The 20,886-nt window shown below is 53.0% G+C and overlaps 1 protein-coding gene across 33 annotated transcripts in view; it reads right to left on the bottom strand.

Annotated features, from left to right (window-relative positions):
- Nucleotides 1-69: 69 nt before the first annotated feature.
- Nucleotides 70-20,886, bottom strand: part of NUMA1 (nuclear mitotic apparatus protein 1) — a 77,508-nt gene continuing 56,691 nt past the window's right edge. For 15 of the 33 annotated variants that reach the window (XM_035265529.3, XM_078340316.1, XM_078340315.1 and 12 more), the window contains 23 exons: nt 20,514-20,596; nt 19,822-19,902; nt 18,699-18,786; nt 16,747-16,870; nt 16,078-16,235; nt 15,699-15,816; nt 15,486-15,603; nt 15,001-15,141; nt 13,562-13,684; nt 10,050-13,415; nt 9,554-9,595; nt 8,505-8,582; nt 8,063-8,131; nt 6,610-6,729; nt 6,309-6,527; nt 6,046-6,203; nt 4,225-4,471; nt 3,094-3,322; nt 2,334-2,470; nt 1,760-1,936; nt 1,371-1,487; nt 1,048-1,260; nt 70-723 (listed from right to left, as the gene is read on the bottom strand). In XM_035265529.3, the coding sequence (XP_035121420.3) occupies nt 712-723; nt 1,048-1,260; nt 1,371-1,487; nt 1,760-1,936; nt 2,334-2,470; nt 3,094-3,322; nt 4,225-4,471; nt 6,046-6,203; nt 6,309-6,527; nt 6,610-6,729; nt 8,063-8,131; nt 8,505-8,582; nt 9,554-9,595; nt 10,050-13,415; nt 13,562-13,684; nt 15,001-15,141; nt 15,486-15,603; nt 15,699-15,816; nt 16,078-16,235; nt 16,747-16,870; nt 18,699-18,786; nt 19,822-19,902; nt 20,514-20,596 (6,218 nt within the window). In that variant the 3' untranslated portion in view covers nt 70-711. The remainder of the gene's footprint in view (nt 724-1,047; nt 1,261-1,370; nt 1,488-1,759; nt 1,937-2,333; nt 2,471-3,093; nt 3,323-4,224; nt 4,472-6,045; nt 6,204-6,308; nt 6,528-6,609; nt 6,730-8,062; nt 8,132-8,504; nt 8,583-9,553; nt 9,596-10,049; nt 13,416-13,561; nt 13,685-15,000; nt 15,142-15,485; nt 15,604-15,698; nt 15,817-16,077; nt 16,236-16,746; nt 16,871-18,698; nt 18,787-19,821; nt 19,903-20,513; nt 20,597-20,886) is intronic. The other 18 variants (XM_035265538.3, XM_078340322.1, XM_035265539.3 and 15 more) reach the window with 2 other exon arrangements.

Genomic DNA, 20,886 nt, shown 5'->3' with positions numbered 1-20,886 from the left:
CAAGGTAGGCTCCAAAGAACCCAGGTTTCCCCCCTACCCTTTCCCACTTAGATCAAGGCAACTCAGTAATCAAGGGAGAAAAATAGACTTTATTTACAAGTAATAACATTTAGAAAAGATCCATCCCTGGCCCTTAAAAACCTTCCCATCACTCCAAATCCCACCCCAGTGCAAGTCTGGGGAAGGCAGGGTGTGAGCTGCCACTGAAGGCTATCCCTCCACCCCACACCTGAGCCACAGGGCCCATCCGTGCTGGAAAAGGGCATCCTCAGGCAGGTGTTCCCACCATATCCAGTCCTGGACATCAAGACTGAGGGCCCCTGCTAGGCCCAGCCACCGGGAGAGCAGGAACCAGGGCCTACTCCTCCTCTGGTCCCTTCTAGATCCAGAGGCTGAGAGGAAGACTGGCTAGGCCCAAGGACCCAGCCATCAGCCTCAAATCTGGTCGTGATGGAGAAGTGACTTTGCTCTAAGAAAAAAGGAGGCAAGGTAGGGAGAGCACCCACACTGTCCATGCTCCAGGCTTCCTGGTCCAGCTCTGAGAAGGCGTCCAGGGACCAGGCCAGGGTGCAGGCAGACATTACTGTCTCTAGGGTTTTGGCTACTGTTGGCCTGGGAGCTGAGAGAAGGCACTGAGAGGGACAGTAGAAGGAAGACCAGGTGAGGTCAGCATCGGGGACACAGGTGGGGCCACTCTCTGGTACTAGCCGTTTAGTGCTTTGCCTGAAAGAGACACAGACACATGGCCAGATGAGAACTTGGGATGCCAGCCTGCAGCCACTGGCCTGGAAGACCTCTTCCTGCTCCCATCCTTTGTGAGCCCCCGGATTATCAGTTGTTGGCTATGCCTGAGCAGCTCTGGGTGCTCTCCATGCGAATGGGGCCATTTGTCTTCTCTCCTTGATAACGAGTAGCTACTAGGACAGGGACACCTTTTACCCCACCACCCTCCAGCAGCCTAGAGTAGCCCTGTCTTGGATGCTGCTCCTTGGGGCGGTCTGGGGGGTGTCTATGCTCTCATTGGGCTTCCCTCCCCAGTGCCTTTACCTTGCCCTTGGCTCGAGGGGTGGCAGCAATGGCAGCAGCAGTGGCAGCACTAGCTGTGGTGGTAGCAATGCGCGGAGAGCGGCGGGTTCCACTGCGAGTGTTGGGGGAAGCTTTGGACAGGGCCTTCTTTGAGGTTCCCCGCCGCAGAAGGCTGTTCCCTAGCTTCTTGGGCGTGTTGAGGATGCTGAAGGCCATTGACTGGCGCCGGTCAGCCTGCAAGGAAAGGCTGTCAGACTGGCCTTCCCAGGCCAGCCCGCTGTGCGATGCTCTGCCGGCAAGGTCCCACCAGGCCATCGCTTCATTCCCCCCCGCCCCAGCCTCACCTGTTTAGTAGAAGCTGGAGCCACTTTCTTCTGGGCCTCAGTAGTGCTCTGTTTGCGCCCTTCATGTCTGTCCCGGGGAGTCATGGGGCGTGGAAAACAGCTGGTGGCCTTCTTAGACTATGGGGAAGAGGACAGTTAGGCAGACAGTAGCAAGAGTCACATCTGAAGCCAGGCATCTTGTTCTCACAGAGCTGAGTGGACCTTTTAAGTCAACTTGTGCAACCTGCTGCCCAATTCTGAGCCAGAGGGCTTCCCTTCCCAGCAGTTCCCATCCATGCACTAGGCCCTTGGAGAGAGGGGGAGATAGGAAAGGCTCCCTTTAGTCCTTGGTGAGCTGGACCTGACCTGGGCACAGTGCTGGAGCAACACCCAGGAGCTACTGTGCCTACCTCAGGAGTGCCAGGGCCCTGGTGGGGCTCTAGGGAGACCCGTTTGCGCTGCTGTCGGGTGGTGATGCCAGTGCTCTCTGCTATCTGGATTGGCTGCATGCTGGCTCGGCGCAGGGTCTCCTGGGGGTCGCCAGTTTTCATCTCCTCATCTGAGATGGTGGCCAGGCTCAGGGAAGGCTGCATTAGTTGAAGAGGTGGTCAGTGGACTGTAGCTGTTTGGATATGGAGCAGGACCTGGGGGTGTCCCAGGACTCTGCACTCACCTGGCACTTAGGGTAGGTGGACCCTTCCTACCTCACGAGGCCTCCCTTGTTCCACTTTAAACCTACGCCCTGGGTGAATGGCTACAAGCGGTGCAGTCCTAATCAGATTCCTCTCCGAGCTCTTGCCCACCCCCAGGGACTTCACTCCTGAATGCCCTCCCTGCTGGCTGTTCTGCCTGGAAGCATGAGGTCACCCTCCCCCTCCTCAGCCAGTCAGGGATCCAGGGCCTTAGTGCTCAGGCTAGATCAGCAGGTGAGATTTCAAGGGAGGGCAGGGATCGGAGGCCCTGCACAGTGACCCCAGGGCTCACCCTGGCCTCCAGGGGATAGGAGGTCTTCAAGTGTGGTGGGCACACTCGGTTGCGCTGCTGCAGCTCTGCAATCCGGTTCCAGTCGTCCAGCTGCTCAGGCTCATCCTGGCAAGTGCCCATGTAGAAGCTGTTTCTTCCTGTGGAGGGCAGGGAAGTTGGCAGGTCACCTGCTCACCCTGGCATCTTGCCAGCCTTTGCTGTCACCTATCCCGTAAATTTTAAGCCAGTCTGATTCAGTGCTGCAGGTGCAGGAGTAAGGCACACAGACTATTTCTATCCTAGGGGTTTGTTCACCACCTTCTCCCTGGAGAGGGCAGAAGAGGCCACACACAGAGGCTGCTACTACATCTTACCCACTAAGGCTTAGTGCCCAACACCCAGAGGAACAAAATAAGGAATTGATTCCCAAGGGCTCCCTGGTACCCAAAGGGCAAGAGCCTCCAGGAAGAGTCTGGCCAGCCTGACCTTTCTAGCAGCCCATCACCACCTGAGAAGGGTACAGAGGACTCCCCAAGATTGTGCTGGGACTCCCAGGCCCTTAGTGAGCATCCCTGGTTCACTCTGGCTAAGAGTGCCCAAAACAGCCAGCCCTGAAATGGACAGGTAAGGAAGGCCCTTGGGGCTGCAGGAAGGAGGGGGCTACTGGGCAGTAGCGAGGAGGCTAGCCTTGGATTTTTTAAAAATTTGCCTCTTTTCCCTGTGCCACGATCCACCTTCCAGTCTAATTTTTGGGTATAGTAAGTCCCTGTAGTCCCCTCACCTGGAGGGGCCCCACTGGATACCCCAGCTTGGGATCGACGAGCAGAACTGCGAGTGGTGGGGCGGTAGCCAGGCAGGCTAAGCAGGGCTGAGTTGCCATAATCGGGAGAACCCAAGCGGGCTAGAGACTGAGTAGAGGAGGTGGCTCGCAGGCCGGCCTGGGATGCAGGACCAGACCGCGTGCTATAGAAGGATGAGTTAGCGCTGTCTGGCTCTTCCACATCTAGCTTCTGGAAAAGAGAATGAATCTGTTGCAGTGGGGTGGACTCTGGCACTGTAAAGAAGCTTCCTGTTCCCTCCCAAAGCACCCAGACTCCATGGCACATCCTCCCAACTGCTTTGCAAAGGTCCTTAACGTGTCTGTTTGCAAGATATAGGCCTTACTGACAGAAGCCCTCACAGGGTGGTGCTGATGTTGTCAAGGCTCTTTTCTGTGCATTTTTTTCATCGAGTCTATTCACAGTGCTTTAAGGGAGGGAATGCAGAGTGTTTATCAGCCCATTTTAGAGGTGAAGTGCAAAGAGAAATGAAGTGACTAGCCACAATCACACGGCTAGGAAATACCAGAGCTGGGGCTGGACCCCATGTCTCCTGACTAGTCAGGTTTATCCCACAGCCTCTGCTGTCCCTCAGTCCAAGCTTCCTTCTAGAACTTCCCCAACTTCTTGGTAGCAGGGGACACCCTACACACACAGGTCCTCCCTGTTGTACCAGAGGCCTCTCGCCCCTCCTCCCAAACCACCTCTTCAAGATGTGAAACAAAGGCAAGAGCCTGCAGCCTGGCAGGCAGTCCACTGTGCAATGACAATGCCTCTCAGCTGCATGGGGCATGCTGGGAGGCACAGGACGGGCTGCAGCTTTACCATGTTCTCTCCCTTCACCCTGTGCAGTGCTGTGCATGAAGAGAATGCATGTAGAGTCGAGGTAGGAATCTAATCCCAGCCCTGACCTTTTCTTGAGAAGAGGCCCTAACCAAGTCACTGCCCTTTTTAAGACCCCAGCTTTCCCAACTGTAACATGGACTGACTGCTTATCACTGCCTGCTCCTGACTGAGCGTCTCATGCAGACACCCTTGAGAGGAAGTGGGAATTGCGACCCTGCAGCCCCTATCCCCCATTCTGGCAGCCTGACCTTGGTCATGGTGATGTTGATGATCTGTGTGGTGCGCCGACGAGCGGAGCGGGTCTTACGACCCGAGTCCAGGAAGACGTCTCCTAGGGAGTCCAGGCTGCTCTCCAGGGGGGCCTGATTCCGAGCAGGGATGGGTGTGAAGTAGAGACTCTCCAGGGATTCTACCTTGTGTGGCAGGCGCTGGGAGACGGGTGAGGCTGGTTCTCCAGGGACACTGGTGCCGTCTGGCTGGGTACGAGGCAGCTTGCTGTGGAAAGGAAACCTGATGAGGAACAGTCCTTTGGACTAAAGTCATTTTGTCCAGCCCTTTGCTCTAAAGGAACCATTTCCCATACTTACTACAAGCAGATGAGGTCAAGCAGCCCATCTCTCTGATTTTTCAGAGGTACCAAGGAAAACCATTGACCTAGACCCTTCTTTCAGTCCACTCCCCTGGCTTTTCCTAATACCTCCTCATAGTGGCAACACCCAGACCCGATGTTCCATCCCTACCAGATGCCCATGGCTGCTCCACAGCAAACATGTCCCAATCTAAGCCCACATGTCTTCTTCTTCCTGAATCTCCCATTTCAGTGAGTAGGAGCACTGTCCACCCAGGCCCCCAAGCCATGAAAATGGGTATAATCCATGTTGTCCCACTTGGCAAACCCAATTACCAAGCTTCCTGAACAGATCTCCTAACCATACCCCCTGCATGCTCATGTCCTTTCCCTGGTCTGCCTCATCTTCTCTCACCTAGACGCACCATGGCACTGAGAGGCAGGAGAGTGGTGACAAGCAAGGGCTCAGGCCAGGCTTCCTAGGGTCAAACCCCAGCTCTACCACTGGGGGATCCTGGGCAAGTGACTGGCCCTCTATGCCCCATATTCATCTGTTAAAGGAGATAATAAACCTACCACAGAGGGTTATTGGGGGATAAATTAGGTGTAATTGTTATCAGTGCTTTATGTCTAGCACCAAAGTAAGTACAATATAAGTGTTTAATTAAAAACAGTATGTTCTGGCTGGGCGCAGTGGCTCACGCCTATAATCCCAGCACTTTGGGAGGCTGAGGTGGGTAGATCACAAAGTCAAGAGATCGAGACCATCCTGGTCAACAAGGTGAAACCCCATCTCTACTAAAAATACAAAAAATTAGCTGGGCATGGTGGTGCGTGCCTGTAGTCCCAGCTACTCGGGAGGCTGAGGCAGGAGAATTGCTTGAACCCAGAAGGCAGAGGTTGCGGTGAGCCGAGATCGTGCCATTGCACGGGTAACAAGAGCAAAACTCTGTCTCAAAAAAAAAACCAGTATGTTTTTCCAGTCTTCTATACTAGCTATTAGAATAATCTTTTTAAAATGCAAATTAACTATGAACTCTTCAGTTTCAAATTCTTCCAAGGTTCCTTTTTTCCTCCCTTTAAACCTTTTAATTACAGCCACTAAGGTTTTCTCAATGCCTATGGGATCAAGTCTAGTAGCCAGTCTCCAACGGGGAGTGCAGATAGCTCCTAGGATCCTGGGCCTTCCTGGCCTCGCATCTCAGCCTGGTCAGGTTCTTTCACAGCCTCTGCTCACACTGCTCTCCTCTGTTAACCTGGCGCACCCACCTGTGATGCTTTCAAGACTCAGCAGTAGTGTGCTTCCATGAAGCCTTTCTTGACCACCACCTTTTTATTCCAGCTGTGCCCTAAATAGACATCTGGCATAATTCCTGTTTTTCTTCTTCTCTAAGAATAAATTTAGATCTTATCTTATTTATCTCACTAGGATACAGCCTGGTCAACAGTAGGCACTCACTCTATAAAACAACAGACATAGGGAGGAAGGGTGCCTCCTGACCTGGTGATACTGAGTGGGGTCCCCTCCTCGCAGCTCAGATCCAGGCTGTCAATACTCAAGTCCAGCTGGGGCTTGGCCTGGGGTTCACGGCTCTTTAAAGCATCAGTTGCCACCTGGAATTTGCCCAGGTCTCGAAGCTGCTGGTCTGCGTGGGCAACCTGAGAAGGATTGGGCCAGGGAGACAGTGAAGAAAAGCCTAAGGCAGCAGTGGCCTAGGAGAAGAGGGCACAGAGGTGAGGTGAGTCTGCCAGTGAGATTCTTACCTGTGCCTCCAGGCTGCGCACCTGGGCAGTAAGGTGGCGGCAAGTCTGTTCAGCCTCTTTGGTCTTCAGCCCAGCCTGCTGTAGCTCATGGCCCAGCCGTTCGGCTTCAGCCCGCAGCTCTTTGTTTTCCTTCTGCAGCTGCTCCAGGCTCCGCAGCTGCTCCTGCAGCTCTTGGTTCTGTTGCTTCTTGGCATCATAATGGGTCTTGGCTTTCTCCATCTGTGGGCAGATAGTGTGGGTGGGTGGGGCAGAGGCTGGAGGACAGGAAGAAGGTGGCATGGGCCTGGGCTGGGCTCCTCACCTGCAGCTTATAGTGCTCAGCTGCCTGCTCCTTCTGGCTCAAATGGGCTTGTAGTTCATTCAGCTGGGCCTGGAGGCGCTGGGCCTCCTGCTGGCTCTCTCCTCCCTGAGCCTGGACAGCCTGAGAAGAAAGGCCACTCAGGAAAGCTGGTCTGGTCACCCAAGTCTACTCATCTGCACCAGCCACTGGGGCTCCACAGGTGCTTTAGACTCCTGCACTTTCTTAGGAAATGGACAAAACTCCCCCACCCCAACTACAGCCTACTGAACCTGAAGCCCACATACCCTTCAATCCACATCCATAGCAGCCTTTCCCTGACCAGCTCCTGCCCTATCTTTGCCTTGAGACCAGACACAGTGTCTCATGCTCTTTGCATGCATGCACATACAATCTCCCCTAAGAGGGCAAGAACTGATCCCTGGGTGAACACCCAGGTGCAGACCCTGGAGTGAGGCACTTGGCATGTGAGCTCTCTGAGGACAGGAACTTGTTTCTCCTCAAAGCCACTCTGAGAAGTCACTTTATCCCCTTTTCAAAGGAGGAAACTGACCAGGGTAACAATGACTTAACGGCAGAGTAAGTTTAAAAAAAAAAAAAAGCCCATGGAGGCTTATTTATGATCCCTACACTGCCTTCTGTCCAGACCATAACTCCTTAAGAGCAGGGCTTGATTCTCTGTCAATCTGCAAGGCAAGCAAGTGCTCTGCTGTCAATACTGTATAGAAGCATCCCACCTTTGCCTCTCCCAGCACAGGATAGGCCCCATAAGGAGCAGAATAAACGTGTTTATTGCAATCAGACATGGTGTGGCACCATGGTATGGAAGGTGAGCAGAAATGAACCTCTGAGCTCCCACCAACTCCTAGGACCCACCAGGGCTTTAGTGAGTCCCAATGCCACTGGTGCCCAGTTCCTTTGCCCCTGATTAAAGGCTGTGAAGCCTAGAATTGCAAAAAGCAAGTATTAAACCAAAGAAGGTGACATAGTTGAAAGCATTAGGAATGTTATTAAACTGCATCGTAACATTCAACACTGGTGACACTTGTTCCTTCAGCGCAGACTATCTACACTTACATTGTCCAACAGAACTTTATGCAGTAGTGGAATGTTATGTATCTGCTGTCCAGTACAGCGGCCACTAACCACATGTAGCTGCTGAGCAGGGGCAATGTAGCTAGTGTGTCTGAAGAACTGGATTTAATAAATTTAACCACACATGACTAGTAGCTGCTGTAGTGGACAGGGACAGTCGAGAGATGGGAACCACCCTGGTTGTCTCTTGAGAGCTTCCAGAAGACACACACATGAGCTCCTAAGTCATAGGCCTCCCGGGAGGGCTGCCTGGAATGCAGGGTGCCCCTCCTCTGCCCTGACACCCACCACAGCCCAAGGGCTTAGAGATGAGCTTCCCTCCCCCGTCCAGAGGCCAGACCCATTCCCCTAGCTGTCCCACCTTCAGCTTCTGCTGCTGCACCTTGCTGGCTTGGTCAGAGTCAGCCAGTTTCTTACTCAGTTCTTCCACCTGGGGAGGGAAGAGGAGGACAGGAGACTCAGGGGTTTCCCAGACCAGGATCCTTAGTGTTCCTAGAAGAAACTCAGGCCCTTTTTCTGGCCTCTATTAGGGAACAGCCTGCTGCCCAGGCTGGTTGGCAGGGCCTGAATGAGGCGACCTAACATAGATGTTGCTAGGGCCACCTGTCCATATTCGTCTCTACCCTTAGCCTGCAGAGACAGAGGCCTGCCCGACCCGTGTCACCCCCACCACCACCCTGCTGCTGCCACCACTCCACAGTGGCAACCTTCCCAGATTCTAGTCTGTAATTCTAGCAGACATAATCAATTCCCATACTTCCCTCCCAGAAACTGCCAAAGCCCAAGCCCACAGATGCTCAGACCTCTTTCCAACATCCACAGGCCGTTAGGGCTGGTGCTAGCAGCGTGGCTGCTGTGGTTAGCATTGGGGGAACAGATTGCTGGAAGACAAGAGCAGGGGCAGCACACGTACTCCAAAGCCCACCCCACTCCCACAGAGGAAGAGCACAGGGAGGTAGGGGAAGAGGGAGAATATAGCCCCACGCATCCCTGGCTGCTCTAAGCATTCTGGGAGTTCAAGCATGACTGGGCAGCACAGGGGAGAGGCAAGGGCTCCATTGCCAACTGTTTGCTGTTCACTTTGATTGTCCCCCATTATCTCAGGCTCCTTAGAGGAAGAGGAGTGCCCAATTTTTCAGCAGTCCTGGGGTGGCTGGGTAGGAGAATGATGGAGAAAGGGTGCTCTCACTAACGCCAGCTCAACAGCCTCGATGTCTCAGGCAACACAGAGATCCCCATGAGAAAGAGGCAGCCAGACCATGTGACTCCCACTTCCCCGTCCCCATCTGGTGTAGGCCCTTCCTGCTCCAGACATCTCTATGCTGTGCTCAGAGTTAGAGCCCCAGAAAGTGATGGGCAAGTGTCTTGAGCCTATAATCCTAACCCGTGGGGGCTGCCTTGCTTATCACCTTCAAGGCTTCCATAAAGCCATACTCTGGGCAAAAGGGTACCAGGTTAAACAAGGCCCACAGGTAATTCTGCTGTTCCTCTTAGTGGAGTATTCTTAACTGGTCACAGGACTTGGGAAGTTTGGGAATCCCAAGGACTGTGTCCGTCATTGGTTCAGGTGTGGGAAAGATGAAGCCAGTGCCACCCCTTGTCCCTGACAGGCAGATGAGAGAAGGTGCAGAAGGGTGGAGAGGCCGACCTGGGACGGGTGGGATGAGGCCCGAGAGAGAGCCCAGAACACCGCACTCCTGGGCAGCCTGGGCCTGGATTCCATGGCTTGACCCTGCCCCCTTCACAAACAGTTCACAACAGGAGCTGGTGGAGGCAAGCTGCAGCCGGGCTCATGCACTGAGACTGGTCACCGTTTAAGCAGCCAGCATTTAGCGAGGACCCCAGGCATTACCTGCTTAGTTTGCTCTCTCTGAAATATCTCTAGCTGCTCCACCTGTACATGGGGGAGGAGCAACGGAGACAGAGTGAGATGGGGCCAAACAGGCACCAGCCCTGCTGCCAGGCTCACCTCACTGAGGCCCTGATACTCTCCCCCAAGGAGCTAGATTGACAGTACGTTTAAAAATGCCAGTTAGGCTTATTCTAGTCCCTGGCAGCTCCTGAGGCATCCAGTGCAAGTGTGCCTCTGGAACGGGCTGGTGGTAATCTCAACTTGACTCTCTAGTGACAGAGCCTTCAGGGGAGGGGAGGCCACTGATATTTTCTTGAGGATGACAGGGGCAACAGACTTGAACTCCACCAGCCACCTCTCCTTTTCTGCCACCCAGTCAATGAGGAAAAGCAAGACACTCCAGTGTAGGAGCCAGAGGCCCTGGAACACAGAGGATGGATGTCCCCGCACTCTCAGCTCCTGATCTTTGGGGCAGTGGTTGGGCTGAGTACCTTACCTGGGCAGTGAGTTTCTGCCTCTCTTCCTGGAACCGCTGCCTCTCCTCCAGGACCTTGACCTTGGCACCCTCATACTTGGCAGTCATCACCTCCAGCTCCCGCGCAGTGCTCTGTGCTTCCCGCTGCACCTCAGCCAGACGGGTCTCAGCATCAGCACGCACGGCTGCCAACTCTTGGACATACTTCTCCCGGGCCTGGTCCAGCTCCACTTCCAAAAATTGCCGGCCAAGGTTGGCCCGCTCACCCAGCCCTCGGTTCTCCTCTGCCAGCAGGCCATGTGCTTTCTTCAGCATGCTCAGCTGTTCTGCATAGCTGGCCTTCTCTGCCCGCAGCTGCTGAGCTGTTCGCTCCTGCTCTGCCACCTTCTGTCGAAGAGGAATCAGCTCCCCAAGCTCCCGCTGGGCCCGCAGCAGTTCTGCCCGCAGCCCCCCAGCTGCCTGCTTGCTCTGCTCCAGCTCCTCGCGGTGGCGCTTCTCAGCAGCAGCCTGCTCGGCCTGGAGCTGCTGGCAGAGGTGCTTAGCAGGCAGCAGCTCACTCACCAGGGCCTGTGTGCTGGTGTGCTCGAGCTGCAGGGCGGAGAGGGCCTGTTCTTTCTGGAAGAACTTCTCCTGCCACGCCTTCAATTCTTGGCCCAGCTCCTCTGCACGCTCAGCTTGTGAGGTCAGCTCCTGCCGCAGGTTCTCTGAAGCCACCCGCTGTTTCTCGGCCTCCTCCCGGAGGCTCCGCACCTCCTCCCGCAGGGCAGAGCTGCGTTCTGCAGCTCTGGCACTGTTGCTAGCTGTCTCTGCCTGGAGCAGGTGCAGCCTCTCCTCCAGCTTCTTGCTCTTCTCTGACTCGGCCATCACCAGCCGCTTCAACTCCTTGCTCTCCCCTTCTTTCTCCAGGACCTGGCGATTCAGGATGGACACCTCCTCCTCCAAGCTGCTGATGAGGCTATTTTTCCTCTCAGCCTCCTGCCGGCCCCGGGCCACCTGGACCTTCCACTCATCCTCAGCCTTGCTGTGGTCTTGTGCCTTGGTGTGGAGGGCAGCCAGTTCTCTCTGGGCCGAGGCTAAGGCGCTCTGACTGTGTCCCAGCTCCTTGGCCTTCTCCTCTAACTGGCCCTGCAGAGTCTCCAGAGCATTGTCACACTCAGCCCGGGAGGCCCGCTCAACCTTGAGGCTGCATTCCAGGCTGTCGACCTGTTTCTGCTGCTGCTGGCACTGCTCCTCCAGCTTAATCACCTCTGCTCGCAGCGCCTCCAGCTTGGGGCCTGTTGGCTCTGTCCTGCCAGCAGCCTCAGACTGGACTCCCGAACCAGATGTGTGCTCCTTTTCTTTCTTAGCCAGCTGTTCCTTCAGTTGCTTCATGGTTTGCCGAAGCTCCTCCAGCTCTTTCATCTGGGCTGCCTCCAGGCCACGAAGCTTGGCCAACTCCTGGTCCTTGCCTTCCTTTTCCGTCAGGGCATGGGCCAGTGCCTCTTGCAGGGTAGCAAACTCCACACGCTGCTCATTGAGGGCGTTCTGCAGCCGCATCTCCAGCTCTGCTTTGGCCGCCTTCTCCAGGGCAAGATCAGCTTGGGCCCGGCCCCGCTCCTGGGTCAGCCGCGCCACCTCCCTCTCCTGCTGCCCACGCTCCTCCTGCTGCCGCCCCTGGCTCTCCATCAGTGCGGCCCGCAGCCGCTCCAGCTCATTGCCCATCTGCTCTGCCTCCCGCTCCATAGCCTGTAGCGCAGCCTGTGTGCTGCAGAACTGATGCCCCTGTTGCTCTTCTAGCCACTCGGGCTCTCTGTCTCCTGCCCTCGCAGGCTCCTTGACTATCTCCCGGGAGGCTGTTTCCTGCTGCTCACCTGCTTTGCGCACCAAGGCCTCCAAGCGGGCCACCTCTTTGCTGGTGGCAGCCATCTTTTCCTGCACAGTGGAGAGATCATCTGCAAGCTTCTGGGCCCTGACTTCCTTCTCCTGGACCTGCTGGAGTGCTCTGGCCAGGTTGGCATGGAGCTCAGCTAGCTCATTCTGCTGCCGGCTTATCTGGAGCTCCCTGTGGGATTCTATGCCTGCCACCTTCTCCTTTGCCTCCTGCAGCTCCTGGCGGGCCTTCTCACATTCCTCCTTCAAAGTCATCAGCTGTTCCTGGAACATGGCGCCATACTGTGCCTCCTCTTGCTGGCTATCTTCATACCGTTCACGCCAGGCAGCTACCTCTTTGACGAGCTGCTCACACTCACTCTCAGCCGTGCGCTGGGCAGCTATGGCCTCTGCCAGGTCCCCCCGCAGGGCTTCAGTCTCAGCCTGATGGGCCTCCCCAAGCTGCTGTAATCGAGCCTCCAGCCCCTTGCGCCTAGCCTTCTCTTCTTCCAGCTCTTTTTGTTCCTGCTGACGCTGCTCCACCAGGCTTCGGGTCTCTGCCTTCAGCTCAGAGATACGATGCTGCTGCTCTTCCAGGGCATCTGCAGCCCTGCGCTTCTCCTCTTCAAGGCTGCCCTTGGTGACTTTCAAGGACTCTTTGAGGGCCTGGAGCTGTTCCTGGAGCTGGTCTTTCTCCTGGGCCACCCTTTCTTTCTCATTTGCTTTTTGCTGCTCAGACTGCAGCTGGACCTCTAGCTCTGCTACCTGGGCCTGGGCCTCATGCTGTTCCTGGCAGGCTATTTCAACACGGGCCTGGAGTTCTTCCACCTTCTGGCTCAGCTCTGCCTTCTCCCTCTGGGCCTCTGTCACTGAGCTCTGGGCACTGTCCCGGGCTTCATTAGCAGCCTGAAGTTGCTGCTGCAGAATCTCTAGCTTGGTAGCCTTCTCCTTTTCCAGTGCCTCCAGCTGCTGTAGAGCTGCATCCCGCTCCCTTAAGAAGGCCTCTCGCTCCTCTGCAGCAGTGGCCAGTGTCTGGGCGTGGTCCCGCCTAGTGGCCTCCTGCTTCTCCTCTACCTCCTTCAACTGCTGCTCCTTCTGCTTCAGGCTGCTGCTCAGCTGCTCCACCTGGTGGCGGAGGCTCTGGGAGGCCTGTTCTTGCTGTTGGAGGGTCTGTGCTAGCTGGGCCTGCTCCTCTTTGGCCTGCTGCTTCAGGCTGGCCAGTTCTCGATCCTGTTGCTGGATGGTGGCATTGAGTGTGGTGAGCTCAGAGGTCAGAGAGGCCACCTGGCCAGTCAGTTGGGCCCCATGAGCCTGGGAGGCCTGCTCCAGCTCTTTCTTGGCCTGGCTGAGGTTGGAGATAGAGTTCTGCAGGTCAGCGATCAGGTTAGCCAGCTGCTGCTTTTCTTCTTCAAAGTGGTCCCGCTCAGCAAGCAGCTTGGCTTCCTGCTGGACCCGCTCAGTCTCCAGCATCTCGACCCTGGCCTGGAGCTGTGTGTTGTTTGCAGCAAGAGTGGCTGCCTCTTGCTTCAAGGTTTCCAACTGGTGGTATAAAGAGACAAATTGGGATCAGCATGACTCCTCAGTCACCAAGCCCCTCTGGGAATGGAGGAACACCAGGAACCCAAATGTACCAAATGTGAGTCTACACCAACCCCTAGTACACAGGTCTTCCTGTGCATTCCTACCTGCAAGACATCACCCAGCACCTCACCCTTCTCCCGGGGTGGGTTCTCCCGCAGCTGGGCTAAGTGTTCTTCCAGCTGTGAAAGTTTTCCCTGAAGGATTTCATTCTTCTCTTCAAGGCATTTCTGGGAGTAAATGAGACCCATGTCAACAGACAGGTGGAACAAGCACCAGATTACCACACCAGCCCTCATGAACATCAAACATGGGGCCCATCATCTTGTTACCAATATCTCCTTTTCCCCATGCCTAGAAAAAAGCAGAAACCATGGAACTGGGACCGTGGGGGATCTTACTCTCTAGACCTAGTTCTAAGGCAGAATTCAAGTCATAATGTGACCTACTTACTACTTCCCCAAGGCTGCTGAGTTTACTTCAAATTTCCTTACTGTCTACCTTTCCTCAGATAAGTCTTCAGTCCTGGATGGTCCAAACCACCACCAGCTGCCCACCATCCTCTGGGCAGCAATACCAGGAGCAGCAGTGCAGCACCCCCCAGCCCCAAACCCACTTCCTCACCACTGTTCGCTAAGCACCTACAATAGGCTGTACTGGGTGCATCCCTGAATTCTTTTTAAGACAGAGTCTCGCTCTGTCGCCCAGGCTGGAGTGCAGTGGTGAGATCTCGGCTTACTGCAACCTCCGCCTCCCAGGTTCAAGTGATTCTTTTGCCTCAGCCTCCTGAGTAGCTGGGACTACAGGCGTGCACCACCACACCCAGCTTTCTTTTTTTTTGTATTTTTAGTAGAGATGGGGTTTCACCATGTTGGCCAGGGTGGTCTCGAATTCCTGACCTCAGATGATTCACCCACCTTGGCCTCCCACAGTGCTGGGATTACTGGTGTGAGCCACTGCGCCTGGCCTGGGTGTATCCCTGAATTTCTAATTCACCTACAAATGTGGGAGGCAGGTATTACTATGCCCTTTACACAGCAAGAACCTGAAGCCCAGATGCTAAGTGCCTTGATTGAGGGCTACACAGTTACTAGTAAGTGACAGAGTTGAGTTCTTACCAGTAGCAACAATAATAATATCAACTGGTTCACTGAGAGCTTACTTGACACTACACGATGTGTAAAGTGCTTTACATATATTATCTCATAATAGGTGATGAGGCAGCTACTCGTTATTACTCCCATTTTAGGGAAAGGATGCTTAGAGAAACAGATTGATTAATTTATCCAAGATCCACATCTTGTAAACAAGAGAGACAGTACTGAAAGGTGTACTGTAAAGTGAGGGCACTGATTGGGGAAAAAACTAAAAAATTAAAAAAAAAAAAAGTCTAGTGTGTACTAGACTTAAGCTCACACAACAGCACACTATTGAACCCTGAAGAGAAAGCAGCTTAATACCCAAAGGCCCAGAAGGGCAGAGTGGCAAACTGGACTCAACTTTGCACGTGTGGTCATGACTGGTTGTGACCTCAGCAGAGGGTTACCTTGTCCTGCAGGGCTGTGCCGAGCTCCTTCTCCAGCTGGGCCTGCTTCTCCGGCCACTCCTGAGTGGCCTTGCTGTGCTCCTCTGTTAGCTTGCTGAAGGCATCCTGTAGCTGCTGCAGGTGGCTGGCAAACTCCCGCAGCTGAGAAGGGCAAGTGGGAATCCCAGGGTCAACACTGACCCCACCACTGCTGTCAGCTCCCTGAACCCCAGGGGCAGAATGCCTCCAATTATCTTGCCAACCCTCCACAAACCAATCACAGCAATCACACTTCTAATTCAGGACTACAAGTCAAAATTGAGGGTCACAACCCAGTACCCTGGAGGTAGCCAATTATGGGACAAGGAAAGGGGCAAAATATGCAGGTCTCTGGAGAGACTGAAGCATAAGACAGGTGGGACATTCTTCTCAACCCTCTCTTGGGGAGCCTTCCGGACCACCTCAGCCCTGAGAGGCCTCCATGCACAGACCACCTTAATACCCACCTTAAAAGAAAGGTCTCCATTCTCTTCCAAAAGCTGGTTGATTTTGCGATCCATCTGGCTCTTCTCTGTTTTCAGGTCCTGGCACTGCCTCAGGGTTTCATGCAGCCGCATGGTAAGGCTGTGAAGGAGGGAAGCAGTGAGAAGAGTGTATGGGCTCCTGGCTGGGTACACGGAGGGGCTGGGGCCTCGTAAGGAATGCAGAGACAGCTGTACCTCTCGTTCTTGTCACGCAGCTCCTCGAGCTCCCTGGGCTCCAGTGGGCTGGCCGCCTGCTTCTCATTCAGCAGGGCCAGGCGGTCAATGCGCTGCTGCATCATGGCTATCTGTGCATCTGCCCAAAGTGGAGGGAGGAAGAAAAGAGAATCAGACAGAACTGTGTGAAGGGGAAAGGAGGAGGCAACATAGGGAGGAGGAGGAATATGGTATCCAATCTAAGGGAAAGAGAAGATGGAGACAAAGACAGAACAGAACTTTCAGGCCCAGGGCTGAGCTCTACGGTCCAGGGTCAGCAGAGGGGACAACACGGGAGGCCAAGGGGATATCCCTCTAGTAAGTCCATTCACACACATCTGCCAGCGTGCCAGGCACCTACCCTTTTCGGTGAGGCGCTTGCGGTTCTCGGCCAGCTCCAGCTCCAACTCATCCCTATCATTTCTCTCATCAGCAAGCTGCTTCTTCAGCCGTCTCATCTGGAACTGTGGGGTCTGCAGGATATCGCCCATGGGAGACGCTGGGGAACCTGAGAGGAAGCTAAGGAGAGAGAAGACCCTGGTGCAATGGTAAGAGCCTAAGATCTGAAGCAAAGCAACAGGCAGCAAGGGGAAAGTGGGGTATGGACGTGCGCAGTAGCAGCTGGGAGGCCTGTGCACCTCGGTTCTGTCTGCAGTGCTACCTCAAATCTCATGACATCATCTTGAGAAAACTTTTCTTCTCACTGACTTAATTTGCTTGTCAGGAAAAAAAAAAGTGATATATTTTCCTTACCTCTGCAGAAATATGCTAAGAGAAGGGACTTCACTGTAGTATCCAAGGAAGAAGGATATTCCATAAATAGGGATCAGCTTTTGAGGGAGGCCTCCTGCCCATGACAAATCCCAACCAATTTCCCCAATTAGTACTGGGTGAGGTGGGGAAATCCCAAATCTAAAGGATACTCCAAGCACTCCCAGAGGATGCTCAATAGCTTAACTCTAGAAGGTAGGGAGGTGAGGAATGGATGGAGGCTGAGGCCCTATCCCAGGAGGAGAGGCCCAGAACATACTTGTTCCCACTGGAAGAGGAGGCAACCTTCTGTAGCTCTAGGAAGCGAATCTCCCTCTTGGTCTGATGGCTAGGTGGGGAGAGCTGTTCAGGGAATGTGCTAGAACATGTAGAAGGGACAGGAGCTGGGGGTAAGAAACAGACAAATCAACAAAGGTTAGTAAGAAGGTGAAAAGATTTGACCTTTATGCAATTTGAGAACTCGCCTTAGTGGGAGTGAATCTGTGGACACTTATATGTAAACTACCAAGGAAGCCACTGGGCAGAACCTGAAACCTGGTGTCTGTTATCCAGAGTTCTGTGTCTCTAACCAAAATCAAGTGTAGGGCTTCCGTTTCTACAGAGCATTACTACTCACAGTATAGTGGAGTGAGGGTGTCCTCTGGCTCAGAAACTGGACCAAGTGCTCAAGCTTTTTCCTGAAGTCAACACTGCAGAGAAGGCTTGGGGAACCCTGAGCAGGATCTTCTCACAGCCCCCAACAACCTTTCTTCCACCCTCAAGTCTTGCACCTCCAAAATGCCCTGCTTCTCAAAACTCTTCTCTTTCCTAGGTTCCCACAGAAGTAACCACTTCTGTAGGACTCTCCTACGTCTAATCACCTATTCTTAGTCTCTTCATCTGCTCCTCCCTCCTCTACCCACCCTCTAAGCTCCCAGAGGTCTGATGGGGCCTCCTGGCTTTGCACACAGTGCCTACAGCTTCAATGGCCATCCACCTGCTGACTTGCAAACCTATCTTTTGGTCCAGGGCCCGCTCCTGAATTCTGGACTGACATTTCCAACATCTCCACCTGAAGGTCTCATGAGGAGCCTGAATACAAGGAACATCAAATTCAATGGCTAGAACTTATCTAGACCTTCTTACCTTCCTATCATCACCAGCTGACCTCTTCATCAGAAGACTAGCAGAATGATCACTCTACTGTAGCACCAGCTGAGACAGTTGATATATTCTGTACTTAGATTCCTTATCATATTTACTGATGTATGTATCTGCCTTTCCACCTAGAACATGCACTACATGACAGGAAAAACATTTTTTAAAAAGACTATGAGCCAGGCGTGGTGACTCATGCCTGTTATCCCAACACTTTGAGAGGACAAGGTGGGCGGATCACCTGAGGTCAGGACTTTGAGACCAGCCTGACCAACAAGGTCAAACCCCATCTCTACTAAAAATATAAAATTAGCCAGGTGTGGTGGCATGCACCTGTAATCCAGCTAACTCGGGAGGCAGGAGAATCAGTTGAACCCGGGAGGCGGAGGTTGCAGTGAGCCAAGATCGTGCCACTGTACTCCAGCCTGGGTGACACAGCCAAACTCTGTCTCCAAAAAAAAAAAAAAGACTGTGTATTCTCAGCTTCTAAGCCTAGAGTAATAATTGTTTAAAAAATAAAAACAAGGCTGGGCACAAGGTCTCATGCCTGTAATCCCAGCACTGTGGGAGGCCGAGGCAGGCGGATCACAAGGTCAGGAGATAGAGACCATCCTGACTAACATGGTGAAACCCCGCCTCTACTAAAATACAAAAAATCAGCCAGGCGTGGTGGTGCATGCCTGTAGTCCTAGCTACTCGGGAGGCTGAGGCAGAGGAATTGCTTGAACCCGGGAGGCAGAGATTGCAGTGAGCCGAGATCGTGCCACTGCACTCCAGCCCGGTGACAGAACAAGACACCATCTCAAAAAAATTAAAAAAATAAAAAACAAAAGTAGGTATGATCACCTGTAAATATCCTACTTAGCTGCCAGTCAGCAAGGAGCTCGATAGGAACTGAGATGATACAACATGGCCCAGAAATCGACCTACTCCACTACACACACTTTTCCTGAGCACCAACTCTGCCTTGTGTTGGGACAAAAACAAATCCCCACTGCACTTCTTGACAACTCAGGATCCTAGGAGTCCCCAGTTCAGAGATGAGGGGATCCTCAGGAATGTGTACATACTCACCTTTCTGTAAGAAGTTCTCTAGGTCCTCATTAAGGTTTAGCCCATCCTCATGGTCCAGCACAAATTTAAGAATGACAGCCAACTCAGCCTGGGCCACAGAGAGAAAAAGAGCATCACTTAGGTGTTAGGCCCCCGAAGGGATGGCTGCCAGGAGCTCTACCCTGGCAGTGCCAGTCCCCAGCTCTCTCGCACCCTAGGAGCCTGCTGGATCCCACTCTCCTTCTCAGAGCTGAGGTCCTATGGCCGAGCCAACAACATTCAACTAGAGATATGTTCACCCTTCTTGCCCCCTTCCCTCCTACCTCCCCTAAAGATGTACCCAAGTCAGAGTTCCTGACTGACTTCACTCCTGACCACAAGTGAAGTGACTGGTAAGAAAAGTAATAAAATCAGAAGTTGGTTTTGTTATTGTTTTTGCTGTTTTTAAGAAACAAGGTCTTGCTCTGTCACCTAGGCTGGAGTACAGTGGCACAATCATAGCTCACTGTAACCTCCAACTCCTAGAGTCAAGTGATCCTCCTCAGCCCCCCAAGTAGCTAGAACTACAGACACACACTGCCACACCAAGCTAATTTATTTTAAAAATCTTTTTTGTTGAGATAGGGTCTCACTATGTTATCCAGGCTGATCTTAAACTCCTGGCCCCAATCCTCCTGCCTCGGCCTCCCAAAGTGCTGGGATTATAGGCATGAGCCACCACGCCCGGCCAGGAAGCTTTTATATATAACTATATTGGCCTCTTCCAGATGACCCTACCAGAGGAAAGGATGAGATAAATAAAGTGAAAGTTCTGCGGAAAGCACACATGCACAGAAACACATATAGGAACAGAAAATAATTTCTATGTATTACCCTAAAACATGTTACAGTTAAACATATGCACATAAAAAAGGACTTGAAAGTATATCCTTTAAAACTCAACCTCTGGGTATGAGTTTATTGGCAACTGCTATTTCCTTCTTCATGCTTTTTAACATTTCCCAGATTTTCTATGATGAATGGAAATAATTACTACGAATGTGTTTTTAAAAAGACCAGTATCTGCTATTTAAAGGAAAATGAGGTGGGTGAGGTAAAGCATGGGCTAGGCCCACTAGTTGGGGTGGCTTACATAAGGGCTTACCTGAATCTTATATTCAAACTGTTCCCAGTCCTTGGGGCTTTTGGAGCTCACGGTAGAGTGGTATAAGAGCAGCATAGTCATCTAGAAGCCAAACAGGAGGCAGTCACTGAGTGGGGCTGTCTCTCTTCTCAGTGCTCCTATTCTGGGGACTCTTCCAAAACTCCTAGAATTCAGCAGCCCCAGGCCACCATCCTTAACAGCTCCAGGAAATATATATATTTTTTTAATTGAGGACACAATGCACACTGTACAAAAAGCTGGGTGCCAAGATTCCTGTATGGCTCAATTCCTGGACTCATAGAACCCTGGGTGTGAAGATTTAGGTACCCTCTCCAGGCTAGTACCCAGAAAGTGCAGAGGGAATGATGTAGACTGAGCTATAATAAAAATATGGTGATAGCCGAGTGAGACCTAATTTCCGCCAGGTCTCCACCAAGGCCCACAGTAATGGTCTAGTAAACCACTGTTTGTCTCATAATCTCTGTCATAAGACCATGGGCTCCTAGAATCCTTGGGCTAAATTAGCCTCTGTCTCAGACAGGTGACTGCCTGGTTCTACCTCCAACATACCAGAGCCCCAGAAATAAGGCACCTACCATCTCCCCTTGGGTTAAGAGAAGGCCCTGCAGGGTCCCTCAGGTACCATCACCCCAACTCTGCTCTGCCTCCCCAGTCTGGTATTCCATAGGTACCTTGGCCAGTTCCAACTCTGATCCCTCTAGCACCTTCTGTGCAGACACCAGGCATTCTGGAGAAGAGGGATGTTTTCGATTTTCTGCAATGACAATGTAGAAAACAGGGTGAACTTCCTGGGAACCACAGCTGAGATCCCAGAACACTTAAATCTGAGGAGTAGAATGGCTATCTCTGGCGGGACTATGAGATGTAGGGCTCCTTAATCCTATACCCTCTTTTCCCTGCGTTACAATTTTCCATCTGAAGTCTGTTCTATCTTGGGTCAGTCCAAGGGCTACAGGGATAGTGGAGGAAGAAAGCAGCCTGGGAATTCACAGCAACTCTGGGTCATGACATTGCACTCTCCACCCGCTCACCAGCCCTCTCTCA

The sequence above is a fragment of the Callithrix jacchus genome, chromosome 10 (genome assembly GCF_049354715.1).
Source record: "Callithrix jacchus isolate 240 chromosome 10, calJac240_pri, whole genome shotgun sequence".
In the NCBI taxonomy this organism is placed as follows: Eukaryota; Metazoa; Chordata; class Mammalia; order Primates; family Cebidae; genus Callithrix; species Callithrix jacchus.
Note: the sequence above shows the minus strand (reverse complement) of the source record. Positions and strands in the feature narration are given on the sequence as shown.